This window comes from Cynocephalus volans, chromosome 13, assembly GCF_027409185.1.
Source record: "Cynocephalus volans isolate mCynVol1 chromosome 13, mCynVol1.pri, whole genome shotgun sequence".
Lineage (NCBI taxonomy): Eukaryota > Metazoa > Chordata > Mammalia > Dermoptera > Cynocephalidae > Cynocephalus > Cynocephalus volans.
The window spans coordinates 90,373,721-90,399,970 of NC_084472.1; the positions used below are offsets into that span (position 1 = coordinate 90,373,721).

At 38.5% G+C, this 26,250-nt stretch overlaps 1 protein-coding gene across 3 annotated transcripts; it reads right to left on the minus strand.

Moving 5' to 3' along the window:
• Positions 1–3,598: 3,598 nt before the first annotated feature.
• Positions 3,599–18,890, minus strand: CCDC110 (coiled-coil domain containing 110). Of its 3 annotated transcripts, XM_063077245.1 has the most exons (7): positions 18,746–18,890; positions 18,299–18,403; positions 8,559–8,614; positions 8,255–8,320; positions 6,897–7,007; positions 3,987–6,102; positions 3,599–3,673 (listed from the first exon to the last, which is right to left on the minus strand). In XM_063077245.1, exons 1-7 carry the CDS (start codon positions 18,753–18,755, stop codon positions 3,624–3,626), a joined length of 2,514 nt encoding a protein of 837 aa, XP_062933315.1. In that variant the 5' UTR covers positions 18,756–18,890; the 3' UTR covers positions 3,599–3,623. The 3 variants fall into 3 exon arrangements, with proteins under 3 accessions (XP_062933315.1, XP_062933313.1, XP_062933314.1); XM_063077243.1 differs by lacking the exon at positions 6,897–7,007; XM_063077244.1 differs by lacking the exons at positions 6,897–7,007; positions 8,559–8,614; positions 18,746–18,890 and having other exon boundaries at positions 18,299–18,356.
• Positions 18,891–26,250: the final 7,360 nt, after the last annotated feature.

The following is a 26,250-nucleotide window of genomic DNA, read 5'->3' on the forward strand; positions in this document are numbered from 1 at the left end:
AAAATGTCATCTTGTCTAAACTTGATGCTTAAAACTTTACAACATTCCTATCAAGTGAATGTCCAGCCTATGTCTGTTACTGTCTAGTGTAATGGCAGCCTGTTCATTCATCATTCATTTAACAAATATTGTGTGCCTACTATGTTCCAGGCATGCTTCTGGGAACAGGGATGCAGCAGTAAGCAAAATAGACAAGGTAGGTTAAAAGTAAAAGAATGCGGGGCCAGCCCGTGGCTCACTCGGGAGAGTGCAGTGCTGATAACACCAGGGCCACAGGTTCAGATGCTACATAGGGATGGCCAGTTGGCTCAATGGCTGAGTGTGGTGCTCACAACATCAAGCCAAGGATTGAGATGTCCTTACTGGTCATCCTTAAAAAAAAAAAAAAAAAGTAAAAGAATGCACCTGACTTTTTAAGTTATATTGTTTGTTTTATATTGCCAATATTTTTAACACTAATATTCTATTTTGTAACCATAATTCTCATAGTTCTTTACTCTTAGTTCTGTATTTAAATGTATACAGTGCTTACCACTAGTTCTTTTCTCAATACTTGAATTCTTTGATTTGTTTGATTTTCAGGATTTAGTCACCAAGTTTTCATAGTATATATTTATTACTTAACTATTAAAAGTTTTTTCTACTGATTCAGCATTACAAGATAAAAGTAAGAGGACACAAAGAAGATAGGTTATTCAACCACTAATCTAAAGACAACAAGAGGACCTGTATTAATATCAGTCAAAGACTTTAGAACAAGGAAAATCACCAGGGATAAAGGGGGTCATTTTATAATAATAAAGGAACCAGTTCACTGGTAAGACATAATAATGCTAAATGTGTATGTACACATAAAAGAGCTTAAAAACATGTGAGACAAAACTGATAGAATGAGCAAAAGTACTTCTCTGTTCCTCTATCAATAACTATTAGAATAAGTAGACAGAAGATCAGTAAGGATACAGATTTGTTTAACACTGCTAAACACTTTTACTTAGTTGACATTTATAGAAGACTCTACTCAACAACAACAGAATATACATACTTTTCAAGTTCACATGAAACATTAACCAAGATAGACCATGTTCTGGGCACTAAAAAAAGTCTGAATAAATTTAAAAAGACAAATTGTACAGAATATGTTCTCTGATCACAACAGAATTAAATTAGAAATCAATACCAAAGCAATATATGAAAATCTCCAAATATTTGGAAATTAAGAAACTCACTTCTAAATATTCCACTGGATCAAAGAATAAATCACATTTTTTTAGCAAAATAAATAAGTAAAGCTGGAGGCATTATGCTACCCGACTTCATATTATACTGCAAAGCTATAGTAATCAAAACAGCATGGTACTGGCATAAAAACAGACACACAGACCAATGGAACAGAACAGAGAACACAGAAATTAATCCACATACTTACAGCCAGCTGATCTTTAATAAAGGCACCAGGAACATACATTGGGGAAAGGACAGACTGTTCAATAAATGGTGCTGGGAAAACTGTATATCCACATATAGAAAAATGAAACTAAACCCGTACTTCTTGTCATAGGCCGAAAGCAACTCAAAATGGATTAAAGACCTAAATATAAGGCCTGAAACTATAAAAATCTTAGACAAAAACATAGGGGAACACTTCAGGATGTAGGACTGGACAAAGACTTTATGAATAAGACCTTAAGAGCACAAGCAACAACAGAAAAAACAAATAGGATTATATCAAATTAAGAAGCTTCTGCACATCAAAGGAAATAATTGACAGAATGAAAAAACAACCTACAGAATGGGAGAAAATATTTGCAAACTATACATCTGACAAGGAGTTAATATCCAGAAGATACAAAGAACTCAAACAACAGTAAAAAAAAAAAAAAATCCAATTAAAAAATGGACAAAGGAGCTGAATAGACATTTCTCAAAGGAAGACATACAAATATAGCCAACAGATACATGAAAAAATGCTGAACATCACTAATTGTCAGGGAAATGAAAATCAAAACCCCTCTGAGATATCACCTCACCTCAGTTAGACTGACTATTATCAAAAAGACAGAATAACAAATGCCAGCAAGTATGTGGTGAAAAACAAAGGTTCCAAACGAATACCTGATCTTCTTCCTTAAGAAACTAGGTAAAGAGCAAATTAAGCCCAAAATAAGCAGAAGAAAGGAAATTAATGAAAATCAATTACGCTGTATATTGATAAATTTAAAAAAATAATAATTAAAAAATAAAAAATAAAATAGAAACAAATTAATGGGATAAAAAAAATCAACAGAGCAATATCAATGAAACAAGAAGCTCATTTTTAAAAAAGCAATGAAATTGATAAAACTCTAGTAAAGAGTAATAAAGAAGAAAAGGAGAATCTCCAATTACCAATGTCAGAAATTAAAGAGGATACATTACCACAGGTCCTCTGGATATTAAAAAGATAATAGGCACTAGTATGAACAACTTTATGCCAATACATTCGAGAACGAATATAAAATGTACAAATTCCTCAGAACATACAAATTGTCAAAACTGACTCAAGAAGAAATAGAAAATCTGAATAGTTCTATATCTATTTACTAAATTCAAATGCAATGTAAAACTTCCCAATTTAGAAAATTCCAGGCCCTCTGCTGAATTCTATTAGGTATTTAAGGAGGAAATAATACTAATAATACAATCCTACACTAATTCTTTAAGAAAATAGAGGAGGAGAGAATACTTTCCAATACATTTTATGAAGCCAGGATTGTTCTGATATGAAAGCTGGACAAAGACATCAAAAGAAAACAATATACAGACAAATATCCTTCTGAAAATAGAAGCAGAAATTCTTAACAAAACATTATCAAATTGAATCCAGGAGTATACATTAAAAGAATAATACAACACAATCTGGTGCAGTTATCCCAGGAATGACAGGATTGTATGATGTTTCAAAGTTATTGTAATTTAACATATTAACAGATTAAAGGATAAAAAACTCATGGTTATCTCAATATATGCAGAAAAAGCACCTGATGAAATTCAATGAAGAATTGTATAGCAAGCAGTGTTGGAAAATAGAGGTACGGTCTCCCTCTGGAGCAAAGGATAGGTTTGCTTATAGCCTTGGAAGCTAGAAATAGTGTCTCCTCTGGCGCCAGGGCAGGCATGCTTACTGTCCAGTATGATAAAGATAATGTTTTCATCTAGAGCAAAGGGCAAGCATGTTTCCTGCACTTTATAAAAGATTTGGGCTCTCTAAGTTCAGGATTTCTCTTCTATAATGTAACCCACTGTGTGGCTATTTTCTATAGGAACTGGGATTTGGAGAACTGATGCAAAATGCCAATACTCTGGCTACTGCTGTTGCAAGTAACAAACTCTTTTATCTCTCACCCAGGAGTATTGCATCTTTTACTAGAATCCATGAAATGATAGATTAACATATTGGCTTACTAGTTGGGTAAAAATCTCAGATTCTTCACCGTTTTTGATAATATAATTTCAATTTATAATTTAAAAAACTAATCTAATCAATTACAAAGTAATTGTAATTATATGTAAAAGCGAATTTAAAATTATTTTGCAGGGAAAAAATATTTGGATAAGGCTTTTGAAACATTGATTTTAGAAATTTATTTACATATCTTGGATGGAAGCAATTGACACAGTTTACTTGGAATTCCTGGAAAAAAAGAAATAAAAAATTTAAGGTGGGAGCACTAAGTATACTTCAGAATAATAAGTTAAAAACCTCCACTCCCTGCCAAAGTTGCTTTGTACACAAGTATATCAGTAATATATATAAAATAATATGAATTTTATCTAAAGAACAAAATTCCTAAGTAATTCCACTATATAATAAATTGTATGCAAATCTTACAAAACTAAATTGTATTCATCTTAAAGTTTCCTTCTTATATCTGTACTCTGGGCAGTGCCCAAAGGACTAAAAGAATCTTAAACACACCTCTATCAATCCAACGCAATAGACACACCTTTCAAATCAGGAGCAAAAGGCCTATTCCTAGGACCGGAAGTGTCTTTATAAGTATCATAGTTGTCAAAATGGAATTTCTCTCTTCTTGAAATGTAAGCCGTTTTTGACAGATCATTATGCTGACCACAGATTTTATCACTTAAACTTAAATATTCTCGTTGAAGATTCCGCATCTCAAATTCCAAGGTATCTCTTTCATTTTCTATACTTCTTACATAGTTTTCTAGAAGTACTTTGTCTTCAGTAAGCCTACTGATGCTGTTTTCAAATTTTATATTTTCTTGACTATGTTTCTTCAGTTCTTCTTTTAGAATCTGATTATCATTCTTAATCTCCATTACCATATTTGATAACATTTCACATTCCTTGCTGATTTCTGACAAACTATTCTTATAAATACTTGCTTCTGATTTAGCATTTTTTATTTCTTTCAGAAAATTCTCTTCTGCAGTAGATTGATAGGTTTGAATGTTCTCAATTTCTCTTTCCATCATTTGTCTAGCAGCAGTAGATTCTTGTAATGTTGTTTCAAGATTATGTTTTTCATCTTTAAATGTTTCTATTATTTGAAGAAGTGTCTCTTGTTCAGTTTTTGCCAATCTTTCTTTCTCTTTTAGCTGCATGATCTCTAGCTGGTTTTCTTTTAGTTCATTTTCAAGTGAGCTTTTCTCCTTTAGAAGCTGGTATGTTTTTTTCTCTAACATTTCTTTCTCATCCTGTACCAATAGAACATTTGTTTTCATTGCTTCCATTTCTATACTCATTCGATTATTTTCATTATTGACAATGGCCATATCATTGTGAGTTTTGTGTTCCTTACTTTTTAGTTGATCTAATGCTTCTATCATTTGTTGCTTCTCCAGAGAAAGTTGACTATTTTTTTCCTCTAGAGTTTTATTTTGGCCTTGGAGTACATTATATTTACTAATTATTTTTTTTAATTCTTTAAGGCATTCTTTGCCATCTTCTTCTGTTTTAATTAACTTGGTCTGAATAGTGCTCTTTTCTTCAACCAAGTTCTTAAGTTGCTTTTCATATGTTTCAATTTTCTGTATAAGTGATTGTGTGGTAAAGACAAGAGGTTTTATTTTGGCCTTAAGGGTTAGATTTTCATTCTCTAGTTCTGTTACTTTTTTCTGTATTTGCATAGATTCCTTTAGGTAATTCTGTAAGTACTGAATTTTTGCAACACACTGCTCGGTAACAGAATTGACTTTGGGTGTTTTCTCATTTTCAAATATTATTGATCCGTGTTTTACTACACATGACTGTCTTTCCTTGTCTTTTACTTCATGTTTTATTTGGTCAAGAAATGACAGTGTATGTCTTGGAACTCTGGAATGAAATTTTACATCTGTAATATTTTTGCCAGTGATAGGAATTTCTTTATTGTTTTTCTCATGCTTCTTTCCCCTTTGTATTTCACTCTTAGATAATTTTTTACATTTCCTACAAAAATTCACATGCAATTTTGACACTGTTTCCCTGAGTGGGAGTAATTTATTTACTAATTCCTCTAATTCTAAAATTCTCTTTGATTTTATATCTTCGTTTAAGTTACTGTCTATGTTTTCTTTCTTAATAAAGTTAATTTGTTCCTTGTGAATGGGGGACAGGTCATATTTACCATTACTTTGAATATTTGTGTCCGTCTTTAAAGTTTGAAGTTCATTTGCAAGTGTGAGTTCTCTATCATGTGACTTTTGAAGCTCCTCCTTCATTTGTCTGATAGAGTGGCAAATGTCATCTAAATTTTCACAAAATCCATGCTTGAGAAAAGGCACAGTAATTTTGGATTTATCCAGAATTACTGTATCAGTTTGAGACATCACATTTTGAGATGGAGTAGGTAGAAAACCATAAAGGTTATTATAATTACTCAACATGTCAGAATCTTCTGAAGGGTTCATAATTATGTTTGAAGCTGAATTATCTGTTGAAGTTCTCAGAGTGAATTTGTCCTTGAAATCTTTCTGGGATGGGATATTTATACTTTGAGAGAGACTATTAACACTATTGCTACTGAATCTTTCTTCTACTGAATGAAGAGTCCTGGAATCCTCAAAATGATGAATTTTCTCCACAGAAAGGATTTCTTCTTGATTCTTGATAGGCTAGTAACAATAAAAAGCACACTATGAATGTACTGTCATTTGCTACATGACCAGGAAATTAAGATAATATTTTGTGAAGGATTTATTTATACAACCAAAACAATCATTTTATCCATTTCTACGGCAAAGAAGCCTGAAAAGTATGATTCATTTTCTCCAGAAAATTTAGCAACAGCTCTTTTTAGATTTGTAACTATGATTGTCACAATTTGCCTAGAACTTGTGCTTAATTCCTTATGGGGTAAGATACACAGGGCAACCCCTTAATAGTCTTCAAGATACCATTACAGATAGGTAAGGAAGATGGAAGCAATAAGTCAAATGGGAATTTAAGGAAAATAAATATTTCATTTCTGGGCTATCTGTCAACCTTCGCTTGCAGTCCCAGTTTTGGGTAATTTTAGGGCTGTGACTATCCTGGAAATGTGGATGCAAATCAGTGTGGACACAGTGATGGTAACTCTGGTTTGGAGCTGTTCTAGGGACTTCTCGCCAGGTCTAGGTCAATCCAAAGTGTAGAGATAGGTTATAAACACTGCCTTTATGTGGGAATCTTTTGGCATCTGGACTAAGTCACATGTCCCTCACAGACTCCTAAGAGATGGGAAAACTGCAGAAGTACAGAGGTAAACGCACATCTTTTAAGGTTTTCGGGACAGGAATTTCCTTATTTTCATCTCTGACAGTCCATTCTTCCTGTGAAGAAGGGAAGAATGTAAGGATGAGGATAAACTGGTCGTAGTGACATTTTTGAAGTACCTAAATACAGAAGTAATTTGTACAGAATAACATACCAAATCCTTTCCAATGCATGTGCCGAATTCTAGATTTTTTTCTGAGCTAAATTGTGGGTTTTCTACTTCAATAATACTTTTGTTCAATATTTCACTGATTTCAGACTGTACCTTTAAAAGATGAATCGAGAGTGTGTTAGAATTTGATTTCAGATTGATAAACTTACGAATGTACAGAAATAATAGATAATTGAAAGATACCTTTAAATTTCCTACATATAAACATTCTTTCCCATCATATAGAATATAAATTAAATTTATTTAATTTATGGTAATCTCTATCATTAAATCTTTAAGAAAATTATGTCTTTATTATATGATTATAAAACTGGAAAGACTTAGTAAAACAAAATTTTATAAACTATATTCAAATAATTTTAGATGCTTGATTTTTACATAGTTGAATAAGTGGAGGAGACCTTTGATCTCTGTCATCAGAATGGAATCTATTCTGTCACCCTCTGCAGGAGTTTATCTTCTTTTTCCATTTCCCTGCAGCTTCTTTTAGTACAAGAATATTGGGATAAAGTTTATATCGGGTCTTTAGTGAATGCGTGTTGTGTTTGCAGCCCCAGTATTCATGCCTGATCCTTCTATATACTCATTTCTTTTGGATGAAGTCTATGTGCCTCTGGTGATACTGGCCCCACATCTAGCTCTAAGGGTGGGCATGTGACTCAGAGCCAACTTATCAGAGAACTGCAACCCTCTGGACAGTGATTGGTTCAAGCACTGCATGTGACCCGATCTGGGGCAATCAGGATTAGACCAAGAACCTTAGTAGAAACTAGTAAGAGAGCAAAGAATGCTATGCTCTCTTCTGTCTGACTTGAATATGAAAGGATAAAAGACTGGAGCTTCTAGAGACCTTTTGCTATGAGATAGAGTCTGAGACTTCACCACTGTGGAAAGCAGAACCAAGATATGGAGTGCGACTAGTTCCTGATGACATGAGTCCTGTTGGTAAGGATTAAGCCATCTTGAAGAGAGCTATCTCTAGGACTTTTAGTCACTTGAACTTTTAAAGTGAATTTTTCCCCTAAGCCAGTTTGAGTTAGATTTTATATCACTTATAATAGGAGTCACTATTTGTAGACTATACATAGGTAGCACTTTAAATGTGTATTTAAAAAATTACTGTGTTATTTCTTTTTGGCTTCTATCCAGATACAAGTATAACAGAATGAAGAACATAGTTTCCTTTAAACAAATCATGACCCCCCATTTTGAATATGTTGTGGCTTCTATTATATTAAATTCTATATCAGCAAATCGATTGGCTAGCGATCATCAGCCTAGAAGATGGGATAATAACTTAAATTTATGTACTTCCTATATATACATTAAAAGGAACATACCATGCTAACATTCTGCAAAGTCTGCATTCGTAGTGCTTGAAATGATTCCAACTGATGCTGAAGGACCTGTAATAAAATTAAAGTACTTTAAAAAATATTCTCAGAAATTGCCTATTACCAGAAAGGATCACACAATGATCAGGTGACTCACATTCTTAGTCATTTTTGGTAACTCTCCATTGCACTTTCATGAAGATTTTTGCGAGAATAAAGTGGAAGAACCCATATGCATTTAGTAAGTATTTATTCTGTGTAAAGATCAGCCTTTACACAGGATCTTGGAGATAAAATGAAATATACTTACTTTCAATGCTGATTGTGGTTGGATTTGATTTTCTGATTCTGATATGCAACCATATTCTACAAAGTAAAATAGAAAAACCATGTGATTTAATTCTTAATTTTATTTTTAAACAGCTGTAATAGAAAGTAGTCTCCTTACTTTCTTAGCGAGACAGACATGAGAACATTCGATATTCACTCTGTGCCAGTCACATAATAAAGTTAAGAAATAATTCTCACTTAAAATACCCACTTGAGGTTGTAATAGTGTTTTTTAAAATTTTTATAATAAACCATTAACTTGCAACACAAAATTTGGAAATCTCAAAAAACTCAAATATCTTTGTTTCTGGTGTGTAAACTACACTTTTTTTTTTTTTAACTACTAATCTTCATGTTATAGGAGACCCTTGGTAAAGTATTGCATGGGCCTCAGTTTCTATGAAATTTCCATGTGATATTTTTCCCCCTTATTAATAAAAACAAGTTGGATTGACAGAGCATGATTTTTGTCCTGCTTTAAGCAAAGTACTATTGAGATGCATGTATCTCTTCTGTTGGGAAAGGCAGTCTCATGTGCAGTCTTTCAATCCCCTCCTGGCTACATAATGGGCCTGGAACAGTTCCTTACCAATACATTAAAGAGTCATCACAGCCTGTGTTGTGCTTGTTACCTTGTGCAGAAATATCTTTCCCTGTTTCAGACTTCAGTGTGTATGTACCCCTTTGTTCTGCTTAAGTGTGTGTGTCGGGTGACACCTGGCCAATCCCACTACTATATCTGTCCCCTGTGGGGAGGGGATGAGGTCCTGCTGCAGCACAAAAGGGGTATGTGCAGGCCAATGGCCCCGATCGGCTGCTATGTGGTCCGATGCCCATCCCTGAAGCCGATCTTGCACAGTCTCTTCTCTGTGTTCCATCTGGTCCTTGACAACAGTTTCCTTGGCGACCCTGATAACCAAGACAGGACAGAAGTGCTTAGACTTCTCTTGTTAATAGGCCACAGATGTCAATTGCTCAATACCTTCCTAGAAGATAGAGAGCTACAACAGGGTCTCCTGTATACAATATTTGCAAATTTCCTGTCTTTATCTAAGTGTTAGTCTGCTTGCTTTCTTTGTAATTTTTTTTTATTAAAGAATGTAAAAACTTTCTGTGTATGAAGTGAAACAAGAGTTGTGGCTGAATGTTCCCCTAGGCTGACAATTTTTGCCCTAAGAGAAGGTTTTAAAAGAGATCAGCAAATGTTCTCCTTGGAATTGGTAGTCTGCCAAGTATCACAGAAACCGGTTACAAAGCATAGGCACTCCTTCCTATCATCTAGCTCTTGCCACCAAAAGAGGAACAGTGGTTCAGGAAAGAATGCCACCTTCAGTCAGAGGGCGTGGAGGGATAGTGAGTTGACCCGGATCTTACTTAGCTTTGCCTTTTATTGGGAATAAAATGGCAGTTAAAGTTCGAGTAGTTTGAAGTGCTCATCTCGTAGAGATAAAAAGGAATCCAAGTAAGGCTTGTACCTGTACGGGAAGGCGTCCCAAAGACTTTCAGAACCTAGAGTAGCCTCTTCAAATAAACTCAGATCAAAGCGCAAATCAAAAAGAACATATCACCTATAATGCCACCACCCTGAGATAAGTACTCATCCTTCAGTTAGCTCTCTATGCACATATGTGGAAAAAAGAGAGCTGATTTTAGGACAGTGGGATCACTTTATACACGCTACTTTTAAATAAATAATATTAAGTTTATACTCGAATTTAACGAAATTAGTGGAAGTTATAACTAGTATTCAGGGTTTTTTTTCACCATATGAGACTATTTCCTAAGGGATCTCCTAAAGTAATGAAAATATGTCATGAAAAGGATTAAGAGGCTGGGATCTTTATGTTTTTTATTAACCTACATTTCTATTACATTCAGTGTTGATTTATTTCCCGCTGAGAAAGATAAGAAAATTAGTGTTATATTTCCTTCCACACATACTCCCTGCTTTTCATGGTATTTGCTAGTTACATTATTTTCACATTGTCAAGTTGTAAGATGTTTACGTTCTGTTCTGTAACAATTTCCACAAAGCTCTTTATTTAAACATGAAGATGGAACATTATTCTTGTAAATATTTTCAGGCTTCAACTTTCTTTTTAATGGTGTTACTGTGCAAAATTTCACCTCCTTCCTGCACCTGCAGCAACAGTCTTCTTTTTCTGTACAGATTTCCTCTGTCTTATTAGAAGGACTTGAAAGTTCAAAGCTAAATATAGGATTCTTTTTGCTAACACCAAATAAGAAATATTGGACCAAAGGAAATCTACAGACTTAGTAAAAGGATATAGTAAATAAAAGATTTTAAAGAAAGAACAATGGGATTTATACACTGTTTCTGCATATATTTTTCATCCTCCATCTCTTCCTTCTTTTTTAGCCATAGTATGATTGCATAGTTACAGTGTAGCTCTTGTTTAAGCCAAATAACTCTGTTTAGAATTTCTATTGTCTTTGGCCTAGTGTAGATGATTTCTCTTGACATCCTTACCCGAGTCCACTGTGTATCTCTCTGAGCTACAGTTTCAGGGCCAGGGTATTTTACTAACCATTTTTCTGTAGCCTAAAAATTGGGTGCCAGGGTTTGGGGGAGCTGAGTTGAAAGCTTTTGTTGGAGGATGTGATCTCTACTGTTGTTGTTGCTGTTCTCTGAGACTTTTGTTAGAAATCTGGTGGGAGGTGTATTCTATGAGTATTACCATAAGAAAATACTTTCTTGTCTTGGACCGTTCTCTAAATTCAGGATGAAGTCCTGGAACGTGGATTACCACATATGATGAGCAGGTTGTTCACTGCACAAGGGTTCCTGGCCAAAAGAATATGTGGGAGCTGAAATCCATACCACGCTTCACTCCACTCAGCTAACCAGCACTCTGTGTGGGTTTGCACCCACCTAGAAGAGGGTGGGTGTCTGGCCTGGAATCCTCACAGCACCAAATGTCTAGCTCTTAATCCTGTTTGTGACACCAATTGTAAAGCTACTCGACCACGACCACACCAGTTGTCGGGCTCTTTTACCTGCTGCTAATCCTGCACCAACTGGGCCAACTGTCGAGCTAGGGCTGGGTCTGGAGCTCACAGACCCCTCAAGCCCATTCACAGACTGGGCCACAAACCTTTCACATGCCAGGCTGGGTACCCAGACCCCTCACACACCAGGCCGGATCACCAGACCCCTTACACGCCAGGCTGGGTCACCAGAACCCTTCATGCAGGTCTTTGAGCTAGGTAACCAGCCAAAAGATCCTTGGAAGCCGTGGGTCTGGAAAAGCATGGCTGCACCGGGTGGACACCTGAGGCAAACACCCGCCAGCCTGCCTCACCAAAGACTTTCTCTCTCTCTCAAGAACACACAGATAGCAACAAAACTAAAACGATATATTGGCGTGTATGCGCACTAACTACACACACACACACACACACACACACACACACACACACACACACACACACACACACACACACACGCTTACAATGGATGTGCTGAAACCACACCCAGTGGGACCTGAGGTGAGGGCCATGACCAATCTATTCTATTTTCCCAACAGTGGTCCTTTTCCTAATTCACACCAACGCACTCCATGGGCTGGGGACAGCCCCAACCAGAACTGCTTTTCTCAAAGTAAGTTCCTGTTAATATACCTCCAGGTTTACCCATCTATTTCCAACAGCTGCTCCTCTCTACTCACTCAAATGCCAATCAATGGAAAGACACAGGTATTTCCTCTGTATTTTTGTATTCACATATGGGGTGGGGCAGGGGGCATTAATAAATACTTTTAGGGTTTTGACTTGCCTTATTACTTCTGAAAGTCAGGGGCAGAGTTAGGAGCCAGGCTATGGTTTACCTGGACAGAATCTTCTGTTTTTATCTTTGGCCTCCACTTTCCCATATTATATTCTGGGGGTTAGGGGAGGGTCCCTCTTCCTTCTTCAGGTGCTGCTGGTGAAGTTTTTGCTGTGTTTTAGCACTTTTTGTTCATTTCATTTGGTACTGAAGGAGAAAGTTCTGGGATCTTTCTTCACTTTAAAAATCTCTCCCTAAAAGTCTAGAATAGTGTTTATAACTTAATGAATCAGATTTTTTTGTTGTTGCATAGTTTAGTGGTTAATTCCTTCAACACAACATTCATTCAAATATTGAGTGTCCGCTGTATGCTGGGCCCTATTGTAGGTTTTATAGATATAGCAATGAATAAAACAGTCAAGGCTCCTGCTCTCATGGTGTCTATATTTTAGAGGAGTAGACAGAAAAAAGAGCAAACCTAGAAATAAATAAGATACTTTCAAATAGTGATAAATAACACAAAGAAAACAGGCCACACTGGTGAGTGGGGATGGCATTGGAGAGAGTGGTTAAGTCAGTCCTATTGGTCAGATGGGGCTTCAGCTGAGATGCTAAGTGAGAAGGGGCCAGCCCTATGAATATCTGTAGGAAGAGAATCTGAGCAGAGGAAAACACAAGGTCCTGGAGCAGAACAAGTTCTCTGTGTTTGCAGAATGGAAGGAAAGCCAGCAGGCTGCATCTTAATGAGTGCATGAGAGACAAGATGATAGGACGTTGGAGAGGGAGACGGGCGAGACTGTGTAGGGCCTCGCAGGCCAAGCCTAGGAGTATGGCTTTTAGTGAAATGGGAAGCTCCAGAGGGCTTCAACCATGGGAATAATTTGATCTGACTGATGTGACGGTCAAGAAAAACTTTGTTTAACCATGGGAGATTCTAACATGCTTGTTTGCTGCTAGAGTCACATAGTAGAAAGGGAGAAAAGAATAATCCTGGAGAATGAGGGAGGCTAATTACAGAAGCTAAGTGCTTGAGAATTCCAGAAGAGATGGTTGTCTGGAGGAATTGATCTTTGATTGAGCAAGGACAATTCTTCCATTGAAACAGGGGGAAGGCAGAGAATATGGGTATCCGGGCAAGCAGTTTAGCAAATGTGAAGGCTGAAGATGAGGTGGTTCTGGTCTGATTGCTTCTACTTTTTTTAGTGAGGTCATACCATGAGTTGAGAGGTGGTGGAAATTTCAGGAGAATAAGAGGAGTGAAACAGTTATCTTAGAGAGGGTTTAAAATTGCATTTGCTGGGGAAATAAAGTAAAATTTCCCAATAGCGTTGTGTGCTCATTTTAGATTCATGGTATGACTCAAAAGTAAGTGTTTTTCTCCAGCAATGTTCAGCTGGTTCAGTGCAGAGAGAGAGTAGGCAGGGAGTTGGATTCATCTATTTTTAAAAGCTATTAAAATAACTTTTTGTTCTTCTTATGAGTTTCAGAGACATTGGCTGCTACTTATTCCCAAAGGAAACTTTAAAATTCAGCCATACTTAAGAAGTCACATACAGTGATATGATTCTAGAATTGGAAGGGAAATTGTTAAAGAACCACAGGAGACAGGACCCAATCACCCCTCACCATTTATTAAGTCCCCCCTAAACGTATGAGATTGGAAGACATATATATATATAGACAAAGTGGAAGATATGGCTCCACCCCTCAAGAAGTTATAGTCTATTGGGAATGAAAGAAATATTACTCATATTCAAGTTAAGTGTTCTAGCTGTTCCTATTTAAGTGTCAAAAGTGAAAAGCAAGATAGTTATCAGTGGGACGACTTTTGAATATTAAGGTAAAAATACGGGGAGTTTATTATGAAGCCTGCAGGAAATTATATTGTATTCAACTTATACAGAAAGTTTCAAGTGCACACCTGTAGCTAACAGACCAAGGAGAGCAAATGAGTTTTGAAAATGGAACATGGGAATGATTCTATATAGGATGTTGGATATTCTGCAGTCAAAGATTTGTAATTCTCAGGTTCAAATAGAGAGTTTTGCTATGTCAATTCAAGTTCATTCCCAGATGTTTTACAAAACCTTCTGAGATTGGCACAGTCTGTATGAGGCATTGTCATGGTAACTATGCATATGAGCTATGGGGTCAGGCTGCTCTGATATGAATCCTGGCTTTGCCACATACTTGCTATGAAGGATCACTCTAGGCAAGTGTCTAATTTGTAGGTACAGCTCTTAGCATAGCACATGATACACAGTAAATGCTCCAGAGATATTAACTCAAATCATTACTGCAGAGACTATATGATGATAATTTGGTAAATTTAAAATTTTAAGTCAAGATGAAGGAGAAAGAAGCCTGCTCAAAACTCTCCAGTGTTTCCCACTTTGCTTACAATAAAACCCAAAATCTTTACACAGAGCTACAAAGCTCCCCCCCATTTCCTTTCTGAACCCTTCTCCTACTTCCTCACCCCCACCCACTCTGCTCCATTTACAAGAGCTGTTCCTCCAACACACCAGCCATGCTTCCACCTCAGGGTCTTTGCAGTTGCTGTTCTCTCTGCCTGGAATGCTCTTTCCCTAGAAACCTGCATTGATTACTCCCTTACCTCCTTTGTCAGATGTGACCTGATGACTGAGGTCTTCTCCTACCATCTTAGTTAAAACTGCACACTCCTCACCCACCTCTGACACTTCATATACTCCCCACCCTTTTATCTGCCTTACTTTTCTCCATAGCATTTACTCCCATCTTAAACACAATATCCTTTGCTTGGCTGTTGCACCCACTAGAAGGTAAACTTCATGTGGGCAGGGATCTTGTATATTTTGTTCACTCTTGGATCTCAGCACCTAGAACAGCGCTTGGTACATAGCAGGTGCTCAAAAATATTTGTTCAATAAACGAGTGAGTGAAGGCTTGGATAGAACAGGGGTGCCAGGAACAATACACTGGACATCCTGAGTTCAAAAGTATCTCTCACATACCCATTCCAATAAGTCAAAGTTTAATCAGGTTAACTACTTGCTTTTCTGAAATCAAAGAGCCCTCAGAAATATTATACAACCCTTTGTAACTTGGCAGTATTTATGCAAATCAGGTCATTATTCTGTCAGTTTTCAGGAAAGGGATCACTTAGTGACAATGAGGTGTAGACAGGAGAACAGAAATAGGGGAGGCCACAAAGTCATACCTCCTAATTTTGCTTTTAGATGTAGGCAGGAACCCCCTGCCATCCTTGTCAGCACCTGACTTAGGATATCCAGCACTGACTGAGTACCTGTCCAATGCTAACCCTGCACTTGTAACTACCATGCTCTAGCAAGAAAAACTGTAACTGTTCAACAAGTATACATGCTATTTTGCATGTAACGTTATTTTCTATAAATGCTGGCCTCTTCCTCCAAAGCCCCAAATCTCACACTGAAACTGACAGCCATGGATTTAATTTGATTTCATATTTTAAGATTAGAAGTAGGTGTTTCGCTTAGTTTAAGACTTAGCCCATAGCCACTAAGGCAGTAAAGCACATAGGTCTCAATAAGTAAGTGCAGGAGGATACAACAGGGAAAAGTGTCTGAGAAGGTGCTCAAAGAATGTCCTGCTATCTTAAAGAAAAACATAGCAAGTTAAAAATAAAATAATAATCAGTAGGGACTTAGGGTTACAAGATGTTTGTTCCTTGAAAAATGGTCTGTAATAACATCTCTGACGCCACTCTTAGGTTTGGTTTGTTTTGCAGATGAAACAAGACCACCAGAGACCACAGACCTGCTGAAACACAGACCTGCTGAAACACACGTACTCCCCAGATCTGATGAAACCAAGAAAGACGTTACTCAAGATGCCAAAAATATTTGTGCTGACTTCAGCTCGAGCCAATCAGATCCCCAACCCCACATGACTCCTGAGACCCCACTCATGATTTTTGCTCTGTAAATGCTTGTGATTTTAAGCCATCAGAGAGTTTGGGTTTTGAAAGCACTAGCTTCCCATTCTTAACTGGTGACTTTCAATTTATTTTTATTGTTGTTGTTCTGTGTACGAGAGCTTTTTTTTTTATTGAAACATAATTGATAATACATTTTTAGTGGGGTACAGAATTGACTATCCATACTTGTGTGTAATATGTGATGATCAAATCTGGATAATTAGCATATTCATCATTACAATATGTAATCGTTCTTTGTGTCCATTGACCAATTTCTTGCTGACTTCCTTCTGCTTCCCCTTTTCCCACCTCTAGTACCACAGTTCTGTTCTCTCCTTCTCAAAGCTCAACGTATTATTGATTCTTTCTTTCTTTCCTCCTCTCCTTCCTCCCCCTCCCCCCTTTCTTTCTTTCTTTCTCCCACTTATGAGTAAGGAGATACAATATTTCTTTTTCTGTGCCCAGCTTGTTTCATTTAACATATTCCCCAACCTCATCCATGTGAATGGCAGCATTTCATTTTTTTTATGGCTGAATAGTATTCCATTATGCGTATATACATTTTCCTTATCTGGTCATCCACTGATGGACATTTAGGTTGGTTCCCTAACTTGGCTATTGTAAATTGAACTGTGATGAACATGGGAGTGCAGGTATCCCTTCGACATGATGATTTCCATTCCTTTGGGCATATACCAAATAGTATGGATTGCTGGATCACATGGTAGTTCTATTTTTAGTCATTTGAGGAGCCTCTATACTGTTTTCCATAATTGGCACCTTTCAATTAAAGCCTAATTTTTACTACTGCGAATCTTGGTGTGTGACTTTATTGGCACAGTTGTGTGCCAGATGAGCAGATCCTTCTAGGTTTGGTAACAACACATGTTAGAAAACATATGATCTTGCTGAATTAAGTTACCTTCATCTCTTCTGACCTTAAATGCTCTCTTCGAGGTAAATATTGGGCTGACTCAATGTCTAAACTCTCTGTGAGGACTCTTTCCCTGCTGTTCAGGGCTCCCCCTTACCCTTGCACAGGGACACCTGCATGTCTTCATGGGGGTGGGGGCAGAAGGGCGGAGAGGGGACTGGCTGGTCAGGCCACTGTCCTGATGGCTCCACTGAGATGTTGCTCATCCTGGGAGTCACTGGGCATCCAGCTGTCTTTCATCTACTGAGGAGTGGCTGCTTTAGCCTCTTCTTTTAGGCCCTCAACAAGGCATTTGTCCCAATCCTGTCCCCATCTCAGGCCTCTTCTGGTTCACTACTTCTCTCAGTGTGTCTGGATTACCCATATACTGCAGGTGGCTTATGGCACCTGTGGGTCCCACCTTGGCCCACCAGTCTGTATATCACCTCTGCCCACGGTGCTCTGCTTTTTCCCTGGCATGTCACACGCAAAGCCAGGCCCCTCTGCAAGGTATTCTCCGGCTTCTCTCAAGGAGGTGAGATTCCACCTTCAGTGTTCTCAGGGTCCCCTAGCTGGGTACTTACATCTTATTCCTAGTTATGTGGGCCTTGAAAACTGTAGCTATGTGGTTATTTCAAACATCCTCCCCATACAATATCCTGTAGGCCGCAAATGCTTATGTAACAAGCAATTTTCTTTGTAAAAAGTATATATCTTTTTAGTGTCTGTCCAAAAAAGCCAACAATCTTATCTGGTATTCAGGGTTGCGGTATAGCAGAGCTGTGGTTAAGAGCTGTACTCCGGAGCCACTCTGCTGACTGTTCCATCCCTTACTACCTGTGTCACCTTGCGAAGTTAGTTAACCTCTCTGTGCCTGTTTGGGGATAGCGATGGTACCTACTACATAGAAATTTTATGAAGATTAAATGAGTTAACACGTTTACGTGCTTAGGGTAGTGCCATGCTGGCTATTCTTAGTATTATAATAACAGTGGAAGTGCCCATGTTACTGGAAGCGAAGCACGCCAAGCCCTGGTGGCCTGTATGTGGTAAAAGGAGCCTCGGCCTCGGAGAGTTTACCTGTTTCACTGCCACCACTTTCCTTTACCCCGTCAGAGGAATTTAGGATCTTGGACGCTGAAAGGAGAACGGAGTCAACTTCCTCCTCTTCCTCGCCATGCTTTTCTGTAACAACCGCACAAGCCTTTTGGTTCTGCGGGGAGCAGCGGGCGGGATCGGGTTGGGGGCGGGGAGACCGGGGACGCGGATGCCCTCGGCGGCCACGGGAGGGCGCGCTGGGGCCACGCAGCGGCGGCGGCGGCGGGCCGGGCACCCGGGGCTGCGGGCAGCGGCTGGGCGCGGGGCTGGACGCGGGCGCTTCTCTCCTCGGGCGGAGCAGACGTGTGGTTGGTCAGGACGACCCGGGGAATCCCGCAGGCTCGGGGGTGAAGGGACCCGGGCCGCGCCCCGCTATCCTCCACTTCCACGGCTCCCCCTGGAGGGACAGCGCCCCGGCCCAGCTCTTACCGGGGCTCATTTCTACTGCTCAAGATGTCTGTCCCAACTGCATTCCGCTCAGAGCTTCACGCCGGGCATCCCGTTGCCTGGTAACGGGGCGGGGGACGCCAAGCCCCACCCCCACCCCTTCGCCGCGAGCGGACGGGGGCGGTCGCCGGGGGGGTGCGGGGGGTGCGGGGGCGGAGCGGGGGCGGTCGCCGGGTGGGGGTGGGGGTGAGGTGGGGGCGGCCGCCAGTCTGGGGTGGGGGGAGGGGCGGGCGCCAGTCTGGGGGCAGGGGTGGGGTCGGGGGCGGGGTCGCGCCGGGTCCGAGTCCCAGCCTTGCCTCCGGCTTCAGCTCCGGGGACAGCTGGCTCTCCCAGAGGGTGCCGCCCTCTGCTGTGCCCTCCCAAACCCAGGGACAGTCCCACTGGGCGTCCTTCCTGCTGGTCAGATCTTGGTCTCGATCGTACTCCTACTTGATAGCTCTTGTTGGACCAAAGCTATGTACGGGAAGAGGGACGTTTAGAGACAGGCAAACGCCTCGAACTTTCCCCCCTTTTGGCTTTGCCTTATCACCATTTCATTGTTTTATTCCTCTTGTTTCAACCCATCCATCAGAGAAGTTTCGACATTTGGGAATGTGAACGGCCCAAGACCATTATTGTGAAAGGGCTTTTATTTACTATGGTTAAAAGAAGACGCCTATTGTCCAATAATACACTTAAAATCACAGTTTATTAAAATATACACCATGAAGCTGTCGCAGAGGCGAAGGTCATTTGTCAAAGCATGCTGATATCCTGTGCACTCGGGTAAACCACTGCGGAAGGTGGATGTTACACTGGAAACCTGGGCTCGTTTAAGGACTGGCTGGCACAGGCCGCAGTCAATCCTGGGCCCATCAGAAGATAATGCTCTTTAAGTAAAAATTTTGAGTGAGTATATATTATTTATTTTGCAGTGACAACCGTTACACATAGAATATAAAATAATAGGAAATTCAAATTTTAAATTACAACAAGGAATTTAAAGTCACTATGATAGAATAATTTGTTATGTAGTAGAAAATACGTGGTTTGCTTTCATGGAAATAGAACTCTTTACGATAATTTCGATGTTTACTTGCTCTACTTTCTTGTTTCCTTTAGAAAGGTCCGCTAGAAGATTTGACAGTTTTTATTGTGGCCTTGCAGACAATTTTAATAAATTATAATTTTGAGAATTTTGTTCTCCATTGGTGATTGATATTGATAAAGTTAACTTTTTCCAGAGAGCTACAAGTTTTCTGTAACGTGTCTGCGATGTGTCTGTTAAACTACTATTCTAAATAAATTGCATCACTTTGAAGGGAGAATGTAGATAAAAAGCCACTACATTTTAACAAGTTAATTTTTATTCTAATGAAATTCCCATAACAAATAATTACTATATTTTATGTAATAATATTAGGTATTAATATCTAGTAATATGATAATTAATCTAATGTAATATTCTGTAGTAACTAGTTTGTAATATTTATGGATTATGATGGCAAATGAATATTGTTTATTACATAGAAATTACTTGTGGACTTAAATGGAAGGACTAAATCACACCGTTTAGTACAGAATATAAAAAGCAGAAGACAGGTGCTGTGATATGAAATTCAAATTTAGCCAGCACACTAGTCTCAACAGAGATTTACTTTAATTTTAAGATGCTTCCCAATCAATTCATCATCAATCAGAAAAGCAGCTCTTCAGTTAAAAGAATGGGTTGTTTCAGGTGTTAGGCCAGCAAGGCCTTTTGATTATCAAACTCATTTCTCTTTTGTAAACTAACTCATACATATAGCTTCAATTAGAAGAAAAACCAATTTATTTGTCAGAAAATTATTGTAATTACTATATGAAAAGGTCATCTTTGAAGCAAAAAAAGTTATAATAAATTAAGAAAAATGTTTTAAATAATAAAGATGTCTACAATATGAATGGTACACCCTCAGAAGAGGCCTCTTGTGAAGGGCCTCATGTGAATGGCTTCGTGTGGTAACACTGTTGTATGGCAAGAGAGAACCTGGAAGTGGTAATGAGATAATCAACATGTCTCTAAAAAAAATGGGGGTGGATGGTGGACCCAGATCTTGGAGGGCATTCACTACACTTATGAAATGAATATTGAGGGAGAAGCCTTATCTGATTACTGAAGACCACTTAAAACTGTTGTCACCTATTACAGCCTACACTTGAAACTACCTCCATTCTGAACTTTGTGGTTAATGGTGACCTAATGACTGGGCCTCTCTGAACATGAGTTTACTTATCCGTACAACAGGGAACCAATCATGAGGATCAGTGAAATCCCATGTAAAGTGTCCTACTCCAGTAGGTACAGTAGTTACAGAAGGCTGATGGCAAATGGTAGCTCTGGTCCCAGAGTCTAGGGTGAGGTTCCATATACACTGTTGTAACTTTTTACTGTGGTTCTTCCTTACTTAAAAAGATCTGACACTTTAATGGAAAAAGATCCAACTATTTTAGCTCAAATATCAAAAAGAAGGTATATTTTAAAGAGATAACAGGAGAATATGTTGCCTAATTTGTACTGTGTATCAACTTTGTTGATGTATTTGCTAAACTTCAAAAAATATGAAAATTTTACAAGCTTCTCAGTAAATGCATGTTTAGATGGACTGCACAATGCAAAGTCCTCACTATGCTTTATTTACTAAGTTATTTTTTGAGAAATTTAAAAATAATAAAAAGTATAAAGAATAATATAACTACCCACTTCCTTTCATTTCCAGAATTCACGATTATTCTGTTGATGTATTTGATTTTTATTTATTTAGAAAAAATAAAACATTACATAGAGTTGAACTCTTGTTTTAGTTCGTTTTGTGTTGCTATAACAGAAATACCTGAGACTGGGTAATTTATAAAGAAGAGAGGTTTATTTGGCTTACGATTCTGGGACAGCTGCATCTGGCATGGGCCTCAGGCTGCTTCTACTCATGGCGGAAAGTGGCAGGCAGCTGGTGTGTACAAGCAGATCACATGGCAAGAGGAAACGAGAGAGAGAGAGAGAGAGAGAGAGAGAGAGAGAGAGAGAGAGAGAGAGAGAGGAAGTTCCAGGGCCTTTTAAACAACCAGCTCTCGTGGGAGCTAATAGAGAGAGAACTTACTCATTAATCCCCCCTCCCTCAGGGAGAGCATTAATCCATTCATGAGGGATCCGCCTCCATGACTCAATCGGTTTCCAACACTGCCATATTGGGGATCAAATTTCCACATGAGTTTTAGAGGGGACAACACATCCAAACTCTATCAACTCCCCACCATCTCTTATCCTGTTCCTCCTTCCTTATATTTTTCCCACAAGAAATCACTATCACAAATTTAGAGTGCAACTTTCCAGTCCATTCTTACATTCCAGTTATTATACGGATATTCATGAATAATATGGATGATTGTTCTTGTCTGTTTAAAATTTTTCATAAATAGTATCATAATTTATGTTTTCTTTTACAGCTCACTCTTTTTACTCAGCATTATTTTTTAGGTCTATCTATATTTTAAAAATAGATCTTTAATTCAGTTGTAAAATTGGGCTTGAGATATCTCAGTTCTTCTGTTGTATTCACCTTTTTGGTCTCCATTATTTTTTAAATTTTGAAATGATCACCAACTTATACAGTAAAGTTGGAAGTATAGTATGATACACGTTTCTTTTTCTCCTGAACCACTAGGAGTGAGTTGCTGATGTGACATCTCATCACTCCTGAATACTTTGGTGTGTATTTTACAAGAACACACCCTAACATAAGCACAATACAACTATCAAAATCTAAAAATACGCACTGATACATTACTGCCATCAATGCTCAGACCTCATTCAAGCTTCACCCATGCTACCAATGATGTCCTTTATAGCAAAAGAATCCAGCCCAAGCTCTTGTATTGCATTTAGTTGTGATGGTATGTTTCTTCAGTCTCTTTCAGTCAGCACTGGATCGCAGTCTTTCTTTGCTTCCATGACTTTGACACTTTGAAGATTCTAGGCCAGTTATTTTGTAAAATCTTCCTTCTTGTGGATTTTTCTGACGTTTTCTAGTGATTGGATTCAGATCATAACTCTTTGTCAGACCTATCAGAAGTGATGCTGGGTCCTTGCCACTGTGTCCTATGGGACATGTTTTTGACTTGTCCCATTAGTGATGATGTTCATTTGATGACTTTAATAAGGTGGTGTCTGCCAGGCTTTTCCACTGTAAAGTTACTTTCTTTCTTCTTGGTAATTAATAAGTATTTTGTAGGGGAGATACTTTGAATTATGTAAATATCTCATTCCTCTTCAAACTTTCAATTTGTTTATTTATTTCTATCTATCTGTATGGACTCGGAGTTTCCTATGTTATTCAATGGGTTACAATGGATTATCTTCTGGGGAACATATGTGTATGTGTGTACATACATGTATACACACATGTGCACACAAACACACATGCACATTTACACCCATACTTATTTCTATATCAATCTCTATATATTGAGAACCAGAAATTCAGGAGACTTCTAGCTCCAAGCCAATATCACAGTACTCTTTCTAGTTTCCTCTCTTTCCATATTTATGATTTCATTTACCAACAGTGAGAAATGTGACTCCCGTTATCCTTTGTAGATTTACTGATTTGAGCAAATTCCATGTAAATATCTACTCTCTCAATGCCAGTCTCTCACCCTACTTTCCATCTGGATGCCCTTGTCATCCCACTCGGGTTCCAATACCCTGTACTGCCCCCTCCCTCCTACTTTACTTGGACTCTGAGCCCTATACAGCATTGGGCCTGTGCTCCACTTAGACATTGTCCTCACCACCCCCCGGGCTCTAACACCCTGGGCTGGCCTCCTCTCTGTGTAGAACACTTCCCCATCCTCTCTGGACTGACACCATACACCGATCAGTCCCATGCAGGGCCACCTGCTCCCTTCACTCAGGCTCTGAATACCCATGCCAGTGTTCTCCCACACGTGGATGATTGGATACTCTGGGGTATGCTAAATTTCCTCCTGCCCTAGTGTAATTATTCCTCCAATAATTAAGTTTCTGGTGAAATATTCTTGTTTATACTTGATGGTGTTGAGAATTGCAAAATTTTATGAAAAAAGTTGTTTTCCAGATTTACATGGGAAAATTGAAACATGGGAAGGTTAAGGAACTTTTCAAAAACTCTTAAAACTGGTCAGTTCTAGACTTCCTGATTCTGAAACTTTGGTTTTTCCCAAATCAGTTTATCTTAAAGGTTTTTTTTTTTTCCCCTGTAACAAATTACAATTCCATGGGGTAGGTCAGTATGTCATCTAAATTTTACAAAAATATAGAAGATGTGTAAATATATTTAATGCTTGAGCTAAAAGTTCCTATTTCCTGACATGGTATCACACCGTGCACTACATGCATTATCTTCTCCACGTGGTAGGACTTCCTTTTTCATTTGGCCTCACATCAGGCAGACAGTAGAGCATATTGTACTTGGGGATATGTTTTCTCTGGTCATGTATGTTAATCATTCCACCAATTACACTGAAAAAAGTCTTTTTTTTTTTTGTCTTTTTCGTGACCGGCACTCAGCCAGTGAGTGTACCAGCCATCCGAACTGCGGCGGGAGCGTCGCCGCGCTCCCAGCGCCGCACCCTCCCGAGTGCGCCACGGACTCGGCCCTGAAAAAAGTCTTTAACTTTTGTTTTTTATTGTGAATTCATTGCTAAAAGATGGAATTAAAGTCTGTACTACCAATTTGAAAAAAATCTGTGAGTCACAATACTTCAAAATCTTTAAATAGGAACTCCTCTTAGAGAATCCACTTTCACCTGTTGACTAACAGCTGCAGACTCAAGAATCTGGAACAAGTTCCAGAGCATTGCACAAAAACAAGCTAGTCAAATCTATTCTTAGCAACTTATTACCAGATTAAAATACCTCTGGGTGTTTTTTTTTTTTTTAGCTTCACAAGATCTTCTTTGAATCCTGAGATCACAAGGCTGTCATTAATCATAGATGAAATCTATAGCAGTGTGAAAAAGTGACCAAATCACCCTTAGGGTATAACAAATTTGGGCAATTGTCCTATGGCTTGTGCTTTGATTGCAGAGGGGGAGTTAGGAAGTCTTGAGTAGGTAGTGGGTGTTCCTTCAACAGCTCAAAGTCTTGATCCAAATGTAAGCACCACTATGCTCAGCCTCCTTTAACTTGCCTCTAGTGTTAATTTTAACCTGATTGCACCTACATAAGAGAATGAACTCCATAACTTGATAAGGATAGCTGCCAGCTTTGGCTCTTAGGAAGTTGACTGCTGCTTTTAAGAGGATTTATTTAGTGGTATGTTGGGGATACTGAGAGAATGGGGTTGGTCTAACTCTAAGAAGTTTGGTGTGCTAAAGAAATATGCAAAAAGAAATGTCAAGGTAGCTTGAAAAGGTACAGGTGTTAGGGACAGAGATATTTTTTAGGAAGGGATAGAGAACTTGAGCATGCTTGTAGGCTGAGAATAAGAGTGAGTAGCAGAGAGAGATTGAGTGGAAAGAGTAAGTTGGAAGAGAACATGAAGATTAAAGGAATAGGCATGATGTGGACCAAGGAGGTGACAGAGGACTAACAGTCTCTTTGAACATGTGAAGGTTTGGCCATTTTGCAGAGATGACAGAGGCGGAAGCAAGAGGGAACACACTTTCTCTGTAACAAGGCACTTAAGTCAGATTGTTTCTCTGTCTGTGAAGTTTACTGAGGGCGAGTGGGTGTTCATCTCTTTGGGTACTTTTAGAGACAGTAGTCTCTGTAGCCTCTTCTAGACTGAGGCTTAAATTCAACTCATAGTACATGATCCCCCTTCTTCCTGATGCTAAACTGCTTTCTGGTTTTTAGACACTTTAGGAGTTGCACTGCCTCAGGCCACTTTGCTACACATTAATAATAATAGCTTATTTCCCTTGCTATATAAGGATACTATTAATGTGTACTTCCAATGGAGCTAATTTGCAATCATAAATCTATGTTCCTTGTTTGACTTCTATTGTGAGCCATGACATGAGTCAGAGGTAATATTCATGACCATGGAACAGAAAGAAACTTCTAAACTGAACCGAGACCCTGGTCACATTGACAGTCTGCCCTCACTAAATGGAATGGCTGGTCCAGTTAACACTGATGAAGACAAAGTCAGGTACAGATCACTGGACATTTGAGCTGGGAGAAGTCTCAGATCATCTAGTCCCTCTCCCTTGTTCTGCAGATAAGGATTTGAAGCCCAGTGGCAGAGCTGCAATTAGAATTCAAGTCCTTATCCAGATCTCCTTCCAGGACAATCTTCTTAATGATGTCATTACTTAATAAAATCATTACTTAACATTTTTATTATTCCACACGTCTTTTCCTAGCACTCATGGAATGATTTTTATAATAAAGAGAACAAATATGGACTTTAAGTTATACAAATAAAACAATACAATAGAGGAGGAATTATAATAATATTTAGAATTCATTGGTTTAAAGATTTCTA

What these genes read in the sequence shown, in the direction of transcription:
- CCDC110 (XM_063077245.1), bottom strand. An exon ending in AAGTGGTGGCAGTGAAACAG is followed by an intron (nt 8,615 to 18,298) that starts GTAAACTCTCCG and finishes TTTACTTTGTAG; the next exon opens with AATATGGTTGCATATCAGAA. An exon ending in CATGCATTGGAAAGGATTTG is followed by an intron (nt 6,103 to 6,896) that starts GTATGTTATTCT and finishes TATTGTTACTAG; the next exon opens with CCTATCAAGAATCAAGAAGA.